The sequence below is a fragment of the Gymnogyps californianus genome, chromosome 7 (genome assembly GCF_018139145.2).
Source record: "Gymnogyps californianus isolate 813 chromosome 7, ASM1813914v2, whole genome shotgun sequence".
In the NCBI taxonomy this organism is placed as follows: domain Eukaryota; kingdom Metazoa; phylum Chordata; class Aves; order Accipitriformes; family Cathartidae; genus Gymnogyps; species Gymnogyps californianus.
In genome coordinates, this window is record NC_059477.1 from 34,277,480 (window position 1) to 34,295,680 (window position 18,201).

Sequence of the window (18,201 nt, forward strand, 5' to 3'; positions counted from 1 at the left end):
AAAATGGTGATGATCTCCTCAATTTAAATGTCTGCATTTCAGAACTTGTCTTTTTTACTTCTTGTAATTGGCAATGAAAATACACACCCTACTTTGGAAATGTTTTCTTCAAGTAGCAAATGTTGGTTGGGAAAGGTGGTATCACTTGTGTTCTCCCTCTTCAGATGCAGATCTTCGAACTCTTGGATAAACTGTTTGTTTATATTTTTTGAAAGCTTGTTCATGAACACTACCAGGAGCGACATGTAAAATACATAGGCTATATCACTGTCTCATACCTGAATTCACATGCCTAGCTAGCAACTTGCGTTTCTGTCCTTGCTTTCTCTCCAATTTCCTTGTTTGCTTGGGACTGTCAATTCACCATTTCTGACTCCCAACAGTTCGCTACTTTTTTTTTTTTTTTTTTTTTTTGGACCATCTTGATAAATTCACAGGCCAGCATTTTAGAAGGGTTGAAAAATCTGGGTATACTTTGAATGGGACACTTCCAAGGCTCTTCAATAGATGGTGAAACCCCACTCTTCTGAGAAAATCAGTGCTATTTCAGGTAGCTCTAGCCAGACACCCTAAACCCTTCGTCCATGGATAGAGGTGTTAAGTGCCAGTATAACAAGCGATATCATAGCTTGCATAACGGAGCAGACAAATCATGTTACTCTTTTGTCATGTTTTGGAGGTAGTTGTTTTTCCATATTAATGACCTGAGTGCTGCTGAGACTAATATATGTGGTTGAATTACAGCGTGTGTTTATAGAAAAACATTGCTATGAAAGTCTCCAGGTGATGACCAATGCAAATCCCGTGTTAATCTATTTGAATAATTACTCTTGCTTTGAAAATTTCAATTACAGTCTCTAACTGTTGTTCCCCATGGTTTGGTTGGGTTTTTTTAATTATTAGCAGACTTACAATGAGTCTTTTACTCCAACCAGCAATACTTGCATTTCCAGTGAGATCTGTTTTCTGTTTTACAAGCTAGCTCCCCTTGTAAATGGGTATTATTGTTTTGTTTGTGCACCTGTATAACTCTTTAAATTGAGAGAGAATGCAAACCCATGTAAGAAAGCAAATTCCAAATGTGTGTTGTATCAAGTAGCACTTGAAATTCATTGAGCTTCTGCTTATTTTCAATGTTCAGAATAATTGTCCTAATTTTTCAAGTTTCAAGTGTGTCCATTTTCTACCTGCTTTGTCTTTAAATAGCACTAAAGATCCTGTATCCAAGTGGCTGATACCAACCTTGTCACTGAAGAGACAGAAAGTAATCACAATGCTCTTATGAGACACCAGTACCTAGAATTTGTAGCGTCATTTCAAAAACTACAGAAAATATTTTATTAACAGTGATGAAGGGATCCCTTTGATTGCTGAGGAACAGAAGTGGTTTCAAGGCTTGGTTTTTATGTTCTAATAATTTGGTTTTTTAAGTTTATTCTGTTTCATTAATGCATTTATTTGGGAGAACTTGTCTGAAAAGAAGGAATGCAATCTACTTTCAGTCAGCAGTTACCTAGTAAATGTCAGGTCCATTCAAGTGGCTTGTCCAAAGTCCCATGGTTCTCGGTTGGGTTTCCTTTACCTATCTACCTGCGTGTTTTCTGAAATTGCTTTTTAGAGCTCAAAGAGAATGACATGGCAAAGATGAAGCAGATACATGTATGCCAGATTAGGTGTTTCTTTACTGGTTGAAGCCAGTGAGTTGGTTTTCACTTGCCCGGTATGTTAGGGCTGTTACCTTAAAATTCATAGATCGTGGTCTTGGAATCAGATATGCATGTGTCTACTTCTGCAGCGAAGGGAATAGTTCCATATTCAGGGTCCAAGAATGAAACAGATAATGGAAAGCAAGGAAAACAAGTTACAGTCTTAAAAGTTTGATAGTATTTTGCGCCATTCAGCTAGCCTGTCTAAATATCTCTGAATAGATCTCCTGCCTTTGAGCATGCTGGCTGCTTTCCCCAGTTTGGATCTCTCTGCAGGGTTGATAAAGGTATATTCTGTCTTCACCTCTGGATCACAGATCTCTAGTTTTTGGGTGTATCTTCATGGTAGATAAAGTTTTGACATTTGTTCATCACTGCTCAGCATATCATTAGACAAACACCTCTTCCTTAAAATATGAGCTCTGTCAGGATTATATCTTCTACAGCTGGCACCTGATCTTCTTAACAGAAGATTAGTTCATGAGATCTCTTAAGGCATCAAGGCATGAGTGCAGTCCAGAAGAACACACAGAGTGAGTTTTCAGGGGAGAAAGTGCACAAGTTTCCCTGTCTATCCATAGGAACTGGAAGAAGGCGGCTGTTAGATGAAGGCTCTTCTGCAGGTCACCTTTAAATCATTATGCATTGGAATTGGAAGAGAAATCCACTTTCCTAAAAGAGGACCAGCAAGTGTGAAAGATTAGTGTGTCGTCTGAATTCATTATTATAACTCTGGTCTAAGGACCTACCTTTCTCTTCTCAAGGGGACAACACAGTGAGATTTATGGTCACTATCAGGCTGAAAGGTTAGAAAAGGGAATATTAAATATCAGTAATGGTTATTGGAATAAGAACTGCTGCTGAAAGGTGTCTGTCTAGTGAATTGAGATTATCTTGCAGTGGTTTTGTTCAACTATTCAATTATCTGATGCCAAGACTAATGTTTATGGTATGATGCCTACACTTTATATATAGCACAGGTAAAATACAGAATGCCATCATAAAAGCTATAATTACTTTTATGATTTACAATGCTTTTCTGTAGGTGTGAAAGTACGTTTTATGGGAGACTCTTGATCGTAAAAAGTCTTATCATGTGACAGTCAAAACTGTAGCAAGATCTAATAGCTGGAAACAAAGATGACAGAAATTGAAATTAGAAATGAAGTGAAAATTGCAAAGGGTAACTGACAAATTCAGGAGAAGCTTGCCAAGGAATACTGTCTACTTTCACTTGTTTGAAATCTCTACTTTGGGATTACATGTCTTTGAAAAAGATTGAAAGCTATTTCGGCAATGTTATGGTGCAGGAATTGCTTGTTGAAAAGAATAGTTTGTGTTGTACAAAAAGTCAGATCAAGCAAAAAATAGTCTTCCTTTTTTATTTTCTTTTTGAATCTTTGAAGCTTCTTGCATTGAATCTTTTGTCCCATGTCAGTAGATTTTCTGAAGTTAAACGTGTATGTGGAAAGCCCAAGCTTTGATTTCAATTTTTGTTTTTGTAATGTATTTGTTCTAAGCATTCTGAGCCTGGCCCTCAGAGGATTCAAAATACGTGAATTTAAAACAGACCAGAAGAGAGGGGGGTGTTCCTTTTTGATGGTGATTATTTGGTGGTGACGATGAAGTCTTTCTCTGCTGTGATGAGGGCTGGATTTCATTTCAGAAAAAGGAGAAGAGAAAATGTCATCCAATTGATTGAGGGGGACACTTTTCAAAAAATACCAATTGGGAGTAAAAAAATCTTTGAGATCACAGGTTCTTGGTTAGTTGTTTTCAGTATCCTTGCTAGCAGGATAGCACTAAATGCTAGACTTCAATTAACTTCAAAATCTTTATTCCAGCAACAGAAATGTTGCATTACAGACTCACCGCACCCTAATCTTTCACCAAACAAACAGCAAAAATAATTCCAGTCAAAGTAAATGTTATCTTGATTCCAATTTCTAATTTGGGGAAAGCTGAGGATCTCATGATTAATTTTTGTTTGGTTTGGGTTTTGGTTTGGTTTTGTTTGTGCTTGAGGTACAATAACTTTTCTAATGTTGTTATATAGACTTTTATAGTGGCGTAGCTGATCTATATGGAAGGAGGAAGAGAAAAGGTACTTTAATATAGGCCATATTTACAGTGCTATAACAGTTGTGTCTATGTTAACAGGGTAGCGGCTCTGTCCTTCTGTTTCCATTTTGTTTTTAAACTGAAAGTAGCTCTATCAGCACAAAGTAATACTTGTGAATCCTTGTTTTATTTGATGGGCTGTTGTCCAGCTATAGGATCACATTGGGGTAGATTGAATGATTTTAGTACCAAACTTCTTAAGATTTTTTGTTCCTTCAATTGCAATAAAATCTGCTTTAATTCCATTGTAACCTGTGATCATTGAGTAGATAATAATTACATTTAATTATCTAAGAAGAGATTAAAAATAGAATTAACTTGCAAAGGAGGTAACATTTCTAGACACTGGCATTATCAGCTAAATCACAGGGCCTTTTTTTTAATAGATTTTGATTGTGTTATTTTTGACTCTTCTTTCAAACGTGATGGAGGAGATGGTTGAAGAAATCATGTTTGTTGTTAAACACCCATTTATAATTTTTTTTTTTTAAACCTGGAAACACAGGTCCAATAGCAAATTGTTTGGTTTGCTTGCATGCACAGCTTTTGCTTTACTTATTAAACTGTCTTTATCTCAGCCCACGAGTTTCCTTACTCTTACCCTTCTGATTCTTTCCCCCATCCGACCGGGGGGGAGTGAGCAAGCAGCTGTGTGGTGCTTAGTTGCCGGCTGGGGTTAAACCACGACAAGAAGTAAATTCAGTAAGATTTTTATCACGTAATTCCAAAAAGAGAAAGTGAAGGATGTTTATTTGGGTAAGTATATTGAGTTGGAAAGCAAACAGTGATAAATATCACTCTAGATAACAATTCATCATTTATTTTAGAAAAGCCTTTTACAAGCTCTGAATTCGTTCACTGTCTTACAGGAGGTTTACAAACCCCAGAGAAAATACAAACGTCAGAAGGGAGCTGAAGAACTGCTAGATGAGGAATCAAAGGTTCATGCTACGCTTCTGGAATATGGCAGGTGAAAGGCTTCATTTAATTGTCTGTGTGTTTTGTATTGTGTGTATTTAGAAGCATTCCGTATAAAATTTGAGTTGTGGGTTTTTTTTCCTACTATTTGAGAATCAAACTGTTTCAGATTTACTCCTGTTTGGTTTCAGATTTTGTTTGCTTACCCTGTAAATTCTCTGGGGACTGGACAGTCCTCATACTTGTGAACGATGTTTTGTACAATGGGAGCCCAAGTTCTGACTTTATGCTGCTAGTAGGGTGTGTTTATTTAACATACTTGTTCTTTGCTTCATAAAAAATTGCTTAAATTGTTGATGCTTCTAGGTAGTGTCTGTCAATCAATATTGCCTCTTTGCAAGCAATCCCCAGAAAGTGGGGAAAAAAGGAGCTAAAGTTGTTATTACTTCTTTTTGTAGCTCTAATGTGGTTGCTACGTCAGGAGGCTGAATCATGGTTTAGTGCTTTGTCATCTTACTTTCTGCAAACTTCCATATAGAGACAAAGTTACCAAGGTTTGCACTTATCCATTACCTTTGGAAGTCCATCTGGTTTACTGAGAGCTCTCCAAACATATAGAAGTAATGTCACAGAGTTTCTGTTTCTGGTTTCTACTTCCAGTTTTCTTTTCATAGTTTAGTGATACGGACAGCTTGTCTGCTGTCTGAGCTCTTAATACTTACTGAGTGCAAATGACATTTGAATTCATTTTTGTATCTGCTGTGGCTGCTTCTCCCCCAAAGCCATAGATTTTTTTTTTTTTACTTTTTTTTTTTTTGTTCTCACTATTTTGAGTACCTTCCTTTTACCCTTTTCGTGCATTTCTCTTGACACACAGTTGAAATCAGCAAGTGTCCTGCTTGCAGATTGCTTATAATCTTCCCCTTTCATTCATGGTGGTATTTTGTGAGGGCAGCGTGGACAAATTAACATCTGTCAGCTTATTTTCCATTAGTGGGGTGAAATCCTCTGTGTGTTCCTAATGGAATGAAACTACTGGGAGACATATGGGTGTCCTGTTACTCAGCAGAGCTCTTCTGACATTGCATAAACTTTATATACAAATGGTTAACTGTAGAACTTTTCCCTTCCTTCTACCACCAGTGGAGTTCAGTGCAGTTATCTGAAGTATAGCAAGGTGATTTGAAAGCCTAAGATGACTGGCTGCTCTGATGAGCTTAATCTGTTCAAAACAGAGAACTACAAGGAAATACAGTGCCTCTTCTATATATGTTTATATATATATGTTTATATATGTTAAACAGCTAATTTTGTTAACACAGTTAGCATTCACAAATTCTGTGGGCTGTAGTCTTGAATGAGTCCTATTATTTCTCTAATGCTAGTAAGGAGTTAGGCTTGATTTGCCTCATCCATTTTAGAGTCCAATTCCTCCCTCCCCAATGAAAACTGAATTTGCAAGTTGGTGACAGTGTCAGGGATTATTCTACTTGGCGTGTGGATTTCTTCCCTGACTCTTCAGCGGAAGACATGCATGCTGAAATTTTTAGATTTAGATCAGGTCATTGATACCTCATCAGTGATCACAATAAGAATCCAAATAGCTGGTATGGAAAAACGAAGTCCTGGTGTACTCCTGTCTATTTATAGTTTCTTGTACTGTTTCAGTGTCATTGCTACATATTGGTGTCAACAGACATCTCCTAATAAACAAAAAGAGTATAAAATATTTTATGCAGTTTAAGGGAATTTCTGTGTATGATTTTTCTAGGGTAATGTTTTTAAAAAAAAAAAAAGGGCAAAACTTGAAATCACTATACAGCTTGAAAATTGAAATAAATAGAAGATGTTTTCTATAGATCCTCACAAATTGTTTTAGGTACTGTGGAACAGTTGAGACCTAAGTAAAGCTCATTTCTGCTGGAAAAACAGGTAAAGCTTTAATATAAAAAAAAAAATGAAAATGGATGACAGAGAAAGTTTAAGTACACAGAGAGGAAATAAGAACAGAAAAGTAGGAGGCGTTGAAGATAAGGGAACTGCTCTTCTGTTGTATAGTGTGCATCAGTAGATAGATATGAGGAGTGATAGATATGAGGGCAGTTATTTAAATTGGTGATATGAAGGAAGGGACAGTACTTACTAAAAGACAAATACAGTTAGCTATTTGATATGAAGAGCTTAACATGAATGGGATGGAAGTGGGAGAAAACTAGAATAGTTGCAGGATTTGAATGTGTTCTGGTAATGATTTCTTAATGAACTCTCAAAGCATAAAACTCTTGATCAGAAACCTGGTTTTGATATAGTGCAAAAATAAAGAGTATCTGAGAAAATGACAGTGGTGAGACACACAAATATCTGCTTCGTATGTTTTGGTAAAGAAAGAAACTCTTAAGGATGGTGATAGTATGTCTACTGTGAACCTAGTAATAAACTAACAAGAGTACAAGGACTCTGAGATACATACAGAAATCTGTGGGGGCAGTAGGGATTACTGTCCGCTCTTCAACACTGTTAGGGAAACTAGAACACTGCTGAAAAAGGCAAATAGTGAATTTTTGGTAGATTTAGGAATAGAGTTGAATATTTTTAGAATTCAAATAGTTGAAGTGAACCTTTCATTCTTTTACTGCATGTAGATGGCAGTTGTAGAAAATCATGAGATATTTTTTTTTCCTCCTAAATGCCCCTTGGTTATCATAAAAATGGCTCCTTTCAGAGCACACTAATCATAAAAGTTAATTTTCTCAGTCCAACAAACAGTATAGGGTCTTGCAATGTCCCAATGCCAAATGCAGCATTATTCAGATACAGCCAGTGATAGTGCCATACTCTAAATTGGTTTTTGATCCTGTGGCCTCCAGCTTAGAGGTTATCACAAATGAGCTTGAATGTTCTAGGCCAGAGTCTGGCTTGAGAGCGGAGTGATGCTAGTGAGCATCTTTCCACACAGTTGCATGGTCTGTTTTTAGCTAAGGGCTTTCATTGCCACATCTTTGCATATTATCAATCAGTTTTCAGCAAAGTACAAAGTCAGTTCCTATAACAGATGTGAAATGTTAAGCCTGGGAGGTGTTTGGGTTCTCTCTTGATATAACTGATGGTTAAGTTTTTGTTATTGCTGTTCTGGTGTGGTTCATTATTTGGATGCAATTATCTGTGTGAAAATAAAATTGTGGTCCTACAAAAAGTGAGAACAGATATACGATAATGGCAATACTACTTACAAATGCTTCTATACTAGTACAACTTTATGCATATTCTGTGGAAGGGTAGTGCTCTGCCACATTCTTTGCACTGCTAAGCTTTAAAATGCAGAGAGAACTTAATGTTGGAGAACTCTTGAAAACTTGGAGTTATGCTATAGTAAAATATAACTGAATTTACCCGTTAAGTACGAGTGTTGAATAAATGGAGAACTGGTGACAATTGATACTGCTGCTGAGGATCACTTTTAGCTTTTAGCCATAAAAGGCTTATAAATAGTCCTGCTTCTGCAGTAGTTAAGGAATTAAACAGTCGTAGCTGTAAGTTAGTCAATCAGGAACATCACTTCTTTTCATATCTGTGTACATGCTGGGTTTAGTGCTTCGTAATACTGAAGACGACTGCTGGTCGTATCTAAAATTTCTTTCTATGTGTCGTTTCTTTAAGATAGTATTTCCAAAATAACAACATAACTCAAATGTCAATTTTTCCTCTCCCTCAAAAAAACAGATGTGAAAAAGTTTGAGTATATATTTAAAGCTTTGAATGCCATGCTTCAGAAAGAAATTGCAGATTCATCAAAGCACACAAGCATGAATGTTTTTTTGGGAGTAGAGATTGCACTGACAATTTCCTGAGGCCTTTCCAGAATTCAGTAGTATATAGCTAATAGCTCAGGATTAATTTCCAAATGAAGAGAGCGCATTGCTTTTTCCTTTCATGAGCTTTACATGACAATATTTTATGAACAGTGTAGATCTGCAAATCATGATGGAAGCAGTAGATGGAGCTGAAATTATTCTGTAAATATGCTGCAGTACCTGCTTATTTAGTTTGTTTGAAGCATTCCAAAACTAACTCGAACGTGGCTGTTGGTTTTGTTAAACAATTCACTTTTTAGTGCATTTCTTCTGTTGAAAAGTGATAGAAACTTCATGTATTTGTGCAAGTTGTAAATAACAATGTATTTCTTTCATGTTACTATTGTTCTTTTAGGAGATACGGATTTAGCAGACAAGCAGGAAAAACAGAACAGGTAAAAAATATACTAATTTTAAATACTCAAATTGTGGGAAGAGTTGCATCGGTTTTGTTGAAGTGTTGGTTACTGTAAGATCTTAAAGGAATACAACAGAATAAACAGCTATAACTTCTATTATTACTGTCTCTTAAAAATGGCTAACTGGAACTAAAAATCTGCATGCCATGAAAGGTACAATTGATTACTGTCTCCTTTTTTAAAGGATTTCCTTCATCTGTACTCAAAGATGACATTTTGCAAACGTTTTTTGCTTAGAAGAAAGGGGGTTTGGGTGTTTTGTTTTGTTTTTAATGCGAGGTAATAATATATTCTGTCTGTTTAATGAGTATCTTTTAACTAAGTGTTCCATGATGTGCTCATTAAAGAGTTTTTCCTTTTCTTTTTAAAGAACCATTCAGCTTGGTAAGTTTTGTAGGCATTTATTACATAACAGGTTATTTAATGTGATAGAGAAACATGATACCATGCCATGAATAAATCATAGTGCTTCTGGAAAAGTAGCATCCTTGCTGTGCTTTTGATGATTATGGAATCATAAAATGTCCTTGTCAGAGTATTTGCAGTTTTATTATTTCAGCGCAGACATTACTTTGGCTACAAGTTTTTATTACAGACAGAGATAATGAAGAAATGCATTAAGCATGTCATGAACCCAGCAATACATTGAGTATATTAAGGTTGCCCTTCTTCATTATGTCAATATTCCACATACAAATTTAGCATTTAAATTTTATAAATGGAGATGTTTCCCAATCTAGGCATACCTCTTTTTCCCTCAAAGTAACTGCCAGACTGCAGTCATGTTTATAGAGTTCATTTTGTTTCTTCAAAAATATTACTGACTTCGGAATATTGTATCTTAGAGGGTCATCGTGTTTGTTGTGTGAATTGAGTCTCCAGTAAGGCAGAAGTGGAAGATTAAATAGTCAGGTTAGTGGTGCAATAGGGTGACCTAGAAATTGAGTCTGTCTGTCACCAGTTCTCATTAGTTTAGTGGTACTTCTGACTGAACTAGGCTATTTTACACTTTTTTATGTTGTATGTTTGTTATACCAATATTAAGTTAGAAAAACGATTTATGTAAAAAAAATTTCAGCATTCTCCTACACAGCAGACATCATATTCTGGGGTAGCTAGTTGTCTTGTGAGGTTGGTAGTTCTCAGAAGGCTTTGGAATAAGGGATCTTTGCCCCAGATGTGTCCATAGCAAGCCAGAGACACTGTCTTGAACGGGTGGAATACTTGTGAAATCAGTGAGAGTTACGCTTCAGTTGTCATGAATTGGAGTTTGAGGATGTTCCGGTAGCTGAAATGTATTCATAAAAACAGAACAGCTATACTCGAATTTTCTCCTTGCTGTCTTTCTTAATACTTTAGAATACTGGAACTAGATACAGTATTTTCTGAATTTTTCTTTAAAAGGCTGAAGATAAAAAAAATGCGCTACCTCCAGGGCTTGCAGCAGCAGGAAAAGCTGAGCTTTGTGATGAAGATGACCTTCAGGCTGCTGAAGAGGTGTGCCACATACATAGTAGGCATGGATGTTACTAACTTGGGGGGAGGGCAGCAGTTACCACTGCCCAGTCCTTCTCTGCAAGAAGGAAAATTTCCATGCTTAGCTGAAGTAAGAGTTGCTTCCCACAGGAGAATATGGAACCTGAAATTGATGCACAAAATTAAATGTCTGTTGATGTTTAATACCAAAAAATTCAACTTTTGTTTTGGAATCTGAGCATTTTTAAAAGGTCAGTTTTCAATTGACAGTGGGAGCTGAATACTCTGAGTGAACCTGTACTGTTATAAGGAATTTTCCTTAAATTTGGTAACTTCACCCACCTCTTCTTTAACTTTCATAGATTTACTGTCCCATTATATGCATTAAAATACACGTTATATGATAGTAATTGTATACATGTGTCCCTGTCACTAGGCAGAAGTAAGTTAAATAATGAAAGATAAATTGTTATGTGTAATTCCTCACATTTTGCCCTAGCTTCGCATTAAAACTCTGATGACTGGAATGGCTGCAATGGCAACAGAAGAGGTAAGCAGCATTTAAAACTGATACAGCTTTGTTTAAATTATGGTTGATTATGGCAATTATTCCTAAAATGAGGTTAATGGTGAGTCTGAAGTCTTGAAATGACTGCGTTTAAATTTTCATGAAGGGAGTGCAAGAAAAGATGGTTGAATTAGGAAGACAGTAATTTTTGAGGCTGATGACTTAATCATTTGCCTTGAAATGATAAAAGCAATATAAATAAGTGCCTCTTTCAAATGCTTTCTACAAGGAGAATTTCAGGGGAAAGACATCACAGTGCAGCTACCCAAGAAGCAGTATGATCTTACTTTATTCATCTTGTGAAGATATCCAGAGGAGTAATCATTTTACTGGGGAGAGTGGAGGAAAATTGTATGCGTTTCAAGGTGTTTTGCAAAGCACTGATAAATATTTATAAACAACACCATTAGTCTGAGGCCCTGAAAATACTGGATATGTATCTTGTTTTCTTAATTGGTTATAATTAGTGATATAATGGAAGTTGTAGGTTGTTGTCATTTTGAAAATTGTTACATTTTGGTTTCTGGGTGAGAGGACTGGGAAGAAATTTGATTGTTAAACATTGTTTCTGTTTATGCTGAAATCACAGAAGAAAAGGTAGTAGTAATTAGTCTAGTCTCAAAGTTGATTGACATGCTTTCTACGGAAATCCACTGCAGAATTCAGTTCTGCTCGAAGGTTGTTTTTGTACATGCATCCAATTTGAAAGGTGTATTCTTTCACACATCTGCATTGTTATAGTTTGGCTCAAAATGTGGTCTAATAGTGAGTTTTATTACCGCGCATGCAAAATTCAGTATACAGAATACAATTAGAAGTTAAGTTTTTGAAAATCTGAATTCAAATTTGCTAAAAGGTTGTAGGTGAGAAATTTCCATCAGTGAGGTTTTTTTGGGGGTGCAATGTTTCTTGGTCTTTTTTTATGATTAGAGATTTTTACCCAGTGTAAAGGTTTTGTACATTTCTGTTAAATTAGAGCTTGGGGAAATTGCCATGTAAAAAGCACAGGCAGTTCTAAAACTCCAAACGTTTTCTTGACACAATTGCAGGGCAAATTGACAGCAAGCACAGTTGGCCAGATTGTTGGACTCCAGTCAGATGAGATCAAGCAAATAGTGTCAGAATACGCTGAAAAGGTAAGTGTGTTACCTGATTGTGTTTTACCACGTCATGTTTGATAGCTTGTTAATTTAGGCCTTAAGCTTCCAACTTAATTGCCATGATTGTCTTGAAACAACACTGTTTCATATATGCTGTGGATAGCAGCACAGTCAGGATTCAGAAAAGCATTTTAATGAGACTTAAACATGGACAAGCTTTTGGTGTGATAGTACATATTCCCAAATTGCATTCATGAGTAGTTTGGGTTTAAGCCCCTGCTTAAACGTTTTCATGAATAAAGAAGGGCCTGAGTTGATACCTAAACTCTTAATGCATTTTAAAATGTTCGGTATTAAGCACAGAAATACAGTTCTGTGGGCCTGCTCAGAGAAAAATCTAGGCCTCCTCCACTCAGATTTTCAGACAGTGGGATCTTACGTGTACTGGGCTCCAATTCTCAGTCATGCTCTGGATCTCTAGTTCTGAATGTAGTATCATCAAAACCAAACCTTTGTTGCTTTTAGAAGTCAAGGCAATTAAATGTGCCTATTAGCTCCATTTATTGTGTTCAACTGTGATTGTTTTTACAGTAATGTGAAAAGAAAATCTGGCTCTTCAAGCAATTAATACATACAATACATCACTGCCAGATAGGAGTTACAGGTCGCTCTTATTTGTCCAATAGTCTTCTCATATTTCTTCCTTTTTGTTGACACATATGAGGTATGGAGCTTTCCCATTTGGGAGATAAACCCTATAACTCAACAGAGTCTATAGCAAATTCTTGGCCTTTCTTTATTATAAAGGATTGGAAGAACAGAAGCCCAAGGGTCATATTTCAATGTTACATTTCTTCTGTTCTGAGAGAAGGCAGCAGGACCTTGAGTATTATAGTAGAACAATGATTAATACTCTGGAAGGTAAGAACTGATTCAAGTCAAACCAAAAATATATTGCTTTTCAAATCTATTGGATGTGACCCAAAAAAATTTCTGTGTGTGCATGCATGCACCAGGAAATGAGAATTAAGGATGTTATCAAACAGTGTATTGAAGCATCAGCAATGTTTGGATATAGTTCTAATAGTTTTAACCCCTTGTAACTGTACATAGTCTGAAGAACACAGCAGTGCTTATTTGTCTACCAGAATCTTAATAGAATCCACAGGCCCGGTGAAGATAGCTGGCAAACAAAATTCTAGATCTGATGTTGCCATGTGCCAGGACCTTTCTTACAAGATGGCATTTTTGCGGAAGACCAATGCATAGAGTTTTCTGCATTTGCTCTTCCTTTTTGCTGCTGTGTTAACTGGAAGGAAGATTCTAGTGTCATTCCTCACTTTCTAAAAATCCTGGCAGAAAATTATTAACATGGCTTTTATCTGTCTATTCATCACCAGCTTTATAAGGCCAATTATTCAAAGTAGCTTTCATTTTACTGTGTTAGAAGGATTCTTCCTCTGAGAATTTACAAGTATAGTCATATGTAACAAGTGATTTTGCGAGGAGTAGAATAGCAGGAAAAGCTTGTTCCCTGGTAAAATGAGAGAATGGCTAAAACTAGAGAAGTGCTGTCTCAAAACTACCTCCTTCAAAAATGCCTGAAGGAGAATCCTCTTCAGCAGTTTTAAATGCTGTTTGCAAGTTGCTTATATCTTGAAAAGTTGACTCAGAATATTTTTGGACTTCTAGAATCCTATATCAGAGATTACTATGCAACCTACACAGTCAGTTGAAGTAGCATACAATAAGCGTTTCAACCATTTACTATGGTTAGGGGTTGTCGTTCAAGGAAGACACTAAATTGGATATTTTTATATTTTTTGGTTTGAGGAAACCCTCAAAATAAAGTGAGATGCAGTGATTTTTATCTTTGGGTTTCGTGAGTCTCGGGAAAGTGTCAAGGAAAAATGATGGCAAATTACATTGAAATGACTGCTAAAGATCTATGTGGAACTTGACTGAAAACAGATATGAACTGTTACAGGGCTGGAGACTGTTTTTTGGTTTTTTTTTTTTTTCCCAGTGGGCTTCAGACAGTGGACTTCAAATTGAGGCAACTATGATGGAGTTAATCACAGGTCTAAGCCTCTGAAGTCTATTTGCTAGTAGGAGATGGCTGAACATGAAGAGAGAAACAAAATTCTTTACTGCTACAAAGTTTGTAATTTTGTACAGAGACTCCTTTTGTTTGTTTGTTTGTTTTAAGAATATGAAGTTCTGTAGAGTAATGATTGAATTCTCTTTCTTTAATTATTGGAAAATTTATAGCACTAATGTGTGTGAGAGAATCTAATTACAAAGAATAATATTAATTGCATATATTTCCTTTCTCCTTCCCATTTAAAACTTTTACATATGAACAGTGGGAGGCAGGCTCTTAAAGTCTAGAATTAGCCATTTGTTTTGGCTAGCAGTTTTTGAGCGGCCATAGATTAGTGATCCTCATGCATAATTAATACGGCCTTTTAACTTAAATTCTGTTATAGAAAATGAGGCTACTAACACTTCTTGTTTAACTTGTTTATTTGAATTGGCTAAATCTTCTTAGGGCAGTTGAGCAGTTCAGGGAAGAGAGAAGAATGCAGAAGTGAGTCTATGCCTGTCAGCGATGGGGTTAATGTGTGTTAACAGAAAAGTTGAAGGATGTATCCACGTATCCCTTTTTGTCACGTGTAATTGAAGTTCTTGTTTTGAGGTAGGGTAGCAAACTGGTAAACAGTCAGACACACTAGTGCTCAGATACAGCTTTCTTAAATTATGTTCAAAAGGCAGCTGCTGTTTCAGTCTAGTAAGAGACCAGGTAACAACGGTAGTGTCAAAAGCAAAGTAGCTTCTGTAATTCGTGCTTTCTTCTATGCTGAAAGATGCATTTTTCTCCATAAATTGGAACCCAATTCCTCAGTAACTTTAAAGCTGTAGTGTTGTTGCAGAGCAGATCCTTAGCCCACTTTGCACGAGGCTTAACCCTTGCTTTTTCATTTGCAGACCAGAAGGATTTTTCTGCAGAAACCTCTGTATTATAGTGGTGGTTATTTCCCATTTTCAAAAAGCAAGCTTTAACAGTCCGCTTCTTGAGACATGACCTTTTCTTTCTGCCAAAGCTCTACTGTATGGATTTTCACTGTTTTTGCAAGATCAGTCTCAGACTGGTTTAGCTCATGTTTGTTTCTCTTGCAGTTCCAGTTTTCTTAATTTGCATGTTATGCATATTAGATAGACTAATCATATGGTGAGAAGGATGGGGTCTTAGAATGCATGACGTGATGAGGGAATGTGATTTGGCTAAATAATGAGAGGAATAAGTAAATCTGAGTGTGTATTTGTTGAATAGTTCAGTGTTACAGGTGTTGCTTAGAGGCATTTTTCCTTTCCTAACAAATGGAAAGTACATACGTGAATCGTTGGGTTAAGATGTCAGAATTGGTCTTTTCTTGCTGTGGATGTAAAAGTATAACAAACCATTAAGCTGCTCTTCAATATGAATAACAAAGAAAATGGAGAAGAGGAAGACAGGTTTTGCCTCGTATTTTCATTTAAAATTAAGCTGTTAATGAAGACCTGCTTACCCATCTGCCTGGAGTGGATACCAGGAGCAAATACGAGTGAGGAGTATTTCATACTTCTTGTAACATTTTTGCTGATTATACATTGTAGTCGTTGTCGACATTTGGTAATTATTCAAAAAGCACTTAGTATTGACGTCTTTGACAGACTCTGCAAATTAGCACCTGAAGTACTTAAAAATTAACTTTTTCTAACAAAATATTGGAAAGTGGATTAACTGGAAAAAGCAGTCTGAGTGCATGAAGCAAATTACCGAAACAGATGGACGTAAGTATTAAAGTGAGGACTTTCAAAAGGTAGAAATAATGTTTAGGCGAATAATCACTTAGCCATTTAGCTATCACTGATTTTTAATCATTCTTGTGTCTACTGCAAATACACAATTTCTATTATAAATGTTATTCCTGGTAAAGGAAGGCAGGTTTCTGGCAGCTTTCCTTTCACAATTCAGAGAGAACAGGAGACTGGATCCAGATTGCTGTCTTCATTATGTATTTATGAGACACTTTCTTGGCAATTCAGGCTGGATTGAGTAGTTTTCAAAGACTGGTGTCCATAATACACATGCACACACAAAAAACGCTTAGAGTGGTAAATATATCTACCACACTGAGTATGTCATTGTCATTCAGCGTAAAGACGCATCCAAGCCAGTATTTCAGAATCTAAATACACAATTGTTCAAGGCTTTTGAAAGTTCTCGATCTACTTATTGGGGTATGGAGCATCTCTGATTCAACAAGTTCAGTAAATACCACTGCTTAAGGCGGTTTTTAGCATGTTTGTATTTTTTCCGTTTAAGAACTCTACCAGGTTTAACTATAATGCTGATGCAAAAAATTATATCTTTCTTCTCATATACCGTAGTGTTTTCCACCCATCCCAGGGCACCTGACTTTATTTTTAGCTTACTTTACCTGTTACCTTTGGGATGTAATTCAGTTGTTCAGCTGCTTCCTTATCTTGATGCGAGATAAATCAGCAAGTCATTCTTTCTGTTGGATAGTAGGACACAGTTCTCGATAAGGAATATCAGAGGTGTGTCCCACTCTGGCATTTCCTGAGCTACTGAAGAAGCAAAAAGTAATGGCATGAGGTCCAACAAGCTGTTGTTATTGTTTATTTTAGCAATCTGAGCTTTCCACTGAGGAGCGACCAGAAAGGCTTGGAGCTGCCCAACAACATAGAAGGAAGGTGGCATCTCTGAATAAGCAGATTTTGCAAAAAACCAAACTCCTGGAAGAGGTAAGTATTGTGTGTGTAATAAAGAAGAAAACATTGATAAATGTGGTTGATCACAAAGTTTTTGCCATCCAGAAAAGATTTGCAAGCTATCTTCTGTACCAGCAATTTGTCATGCTGAACATTCATTTCAGCATCTCTGAATGTCTTGCTTGCACATTTATTACTAAGACAATGTGGCTGGTTTTATGTTAAAAAATTGTATAGCCCTGTCTGTGAGGAGGGGGCTAGCTAATCAAAACATGCTTTTCCTTTTTTTTTTTTTTTTTGTTTTGTTTTGTTTTGCATACCTCTCCTGGAGAAAAACAGAGAGAGTATCTCCATTTGACTTGTTAGCTATAGTGTTGAATGGGCTGTTTTCACAGTATCAAAAACAATTTAGGAAGTTACTCTAAAATATGCTACAAATGACTTTTTATCACTTCCTGTTCTTTATATGAGCCAGCTTGTCTCACTAACTAAGGTGGGTTTTTTGCTTGTTTGTTTGTTTGGGAGTGTTTTTGCACAGTCACTGCTTGGTTCACATCTTCACATTTTAGGGGGAAAAGGCTCTTGAATTTGTGACTGATGTTCTGTTCATATCTATAAGAGCAAGAACCATCATTCCTGTATTTCAGCCTACTTATGCTATTGCTATTTAAACCCAGAAAAGTATAAGTGGAAAAGCTATGCCATTAATGAAATGCTGCTTTTAATTATGCATACTGCTGTAATCAGCACTATGCCATCTATAGCTTGCAGAATCTGATGAAAACATACTGCATCACAGTCAGTAATTGGAAGAGCTTACCAAAAAACAAATAGTACTTGCAGAAATACTGTTGCTGATGACTTCTGTGGTTGCTACTGTCAAGTGCAGCACTGCTCCAGCAGCCTTCATCTGTTTTTTGTTTTGTTTTGCTCTGCTCTTGTCAGTGACATCTTAACGCCTTACATCCTAACTGGTTTTACCTATTAAATGTTGAGGGTACAGGGACTCCAAAAGATAGGTGTCTGTATGGCACATCTTACGAGACAGTGAAATGTTCAGTCTTACAAACAACAGAGGTAAAAGAATGGTAGCTTTGAAAGCCTTACCTACTATAGTATAACTATGGGAGCACTAGATTTTAAACCTTCCTGCTCAGCCACTTACTAGATGTGACTTTTTTATTTATTTTTAAAATGAGAATAAAATAGTCTCTAACAGTGCAATAAAGTCTTTTATTTAAAGGATATTTATCCCTTCAAAAC

General features: G+C 36.4%; 1 protein-coding gene across 1 annotated transcript in view; it reads left to right on the forward strand.

Moving 5' to 3' along the window:
• Window positions 1-18,201, forward strand: part of CCDC93 (coiled-coil domain containing 93) — a 57,523-nt gene that overhangs the window by 12,527 nt on the left and 26,795 nt on the right. The window contains exons 7-12 of the mRNA XM_050900349.1: window positions 4,697-4,797; window positions 8,952-8,991; window positions 10,420-10,512; window positions 10,991-11,041; window positions 12,109-12,195; window positions 16,855-16,971. Of these exons, the coding sequence (XP_050756306.1) occupies window positions 4,697-4,797; window positions 8,952-8,991; window positions 10,420-10,512; window positions 10,991-11,041; window positions 12,109-12,195; window positions 16,855-16,971 (489 nt within the window). The remainder of the gene's footprint in view (window positions 1-4,696; window positions 4,798-8,951; window positions 8,992-10,419; window positions 10,513-10,990; window positions 11,042-12,108; window positions 12,196-16,854; window positions 16,972-18,201) is intronic.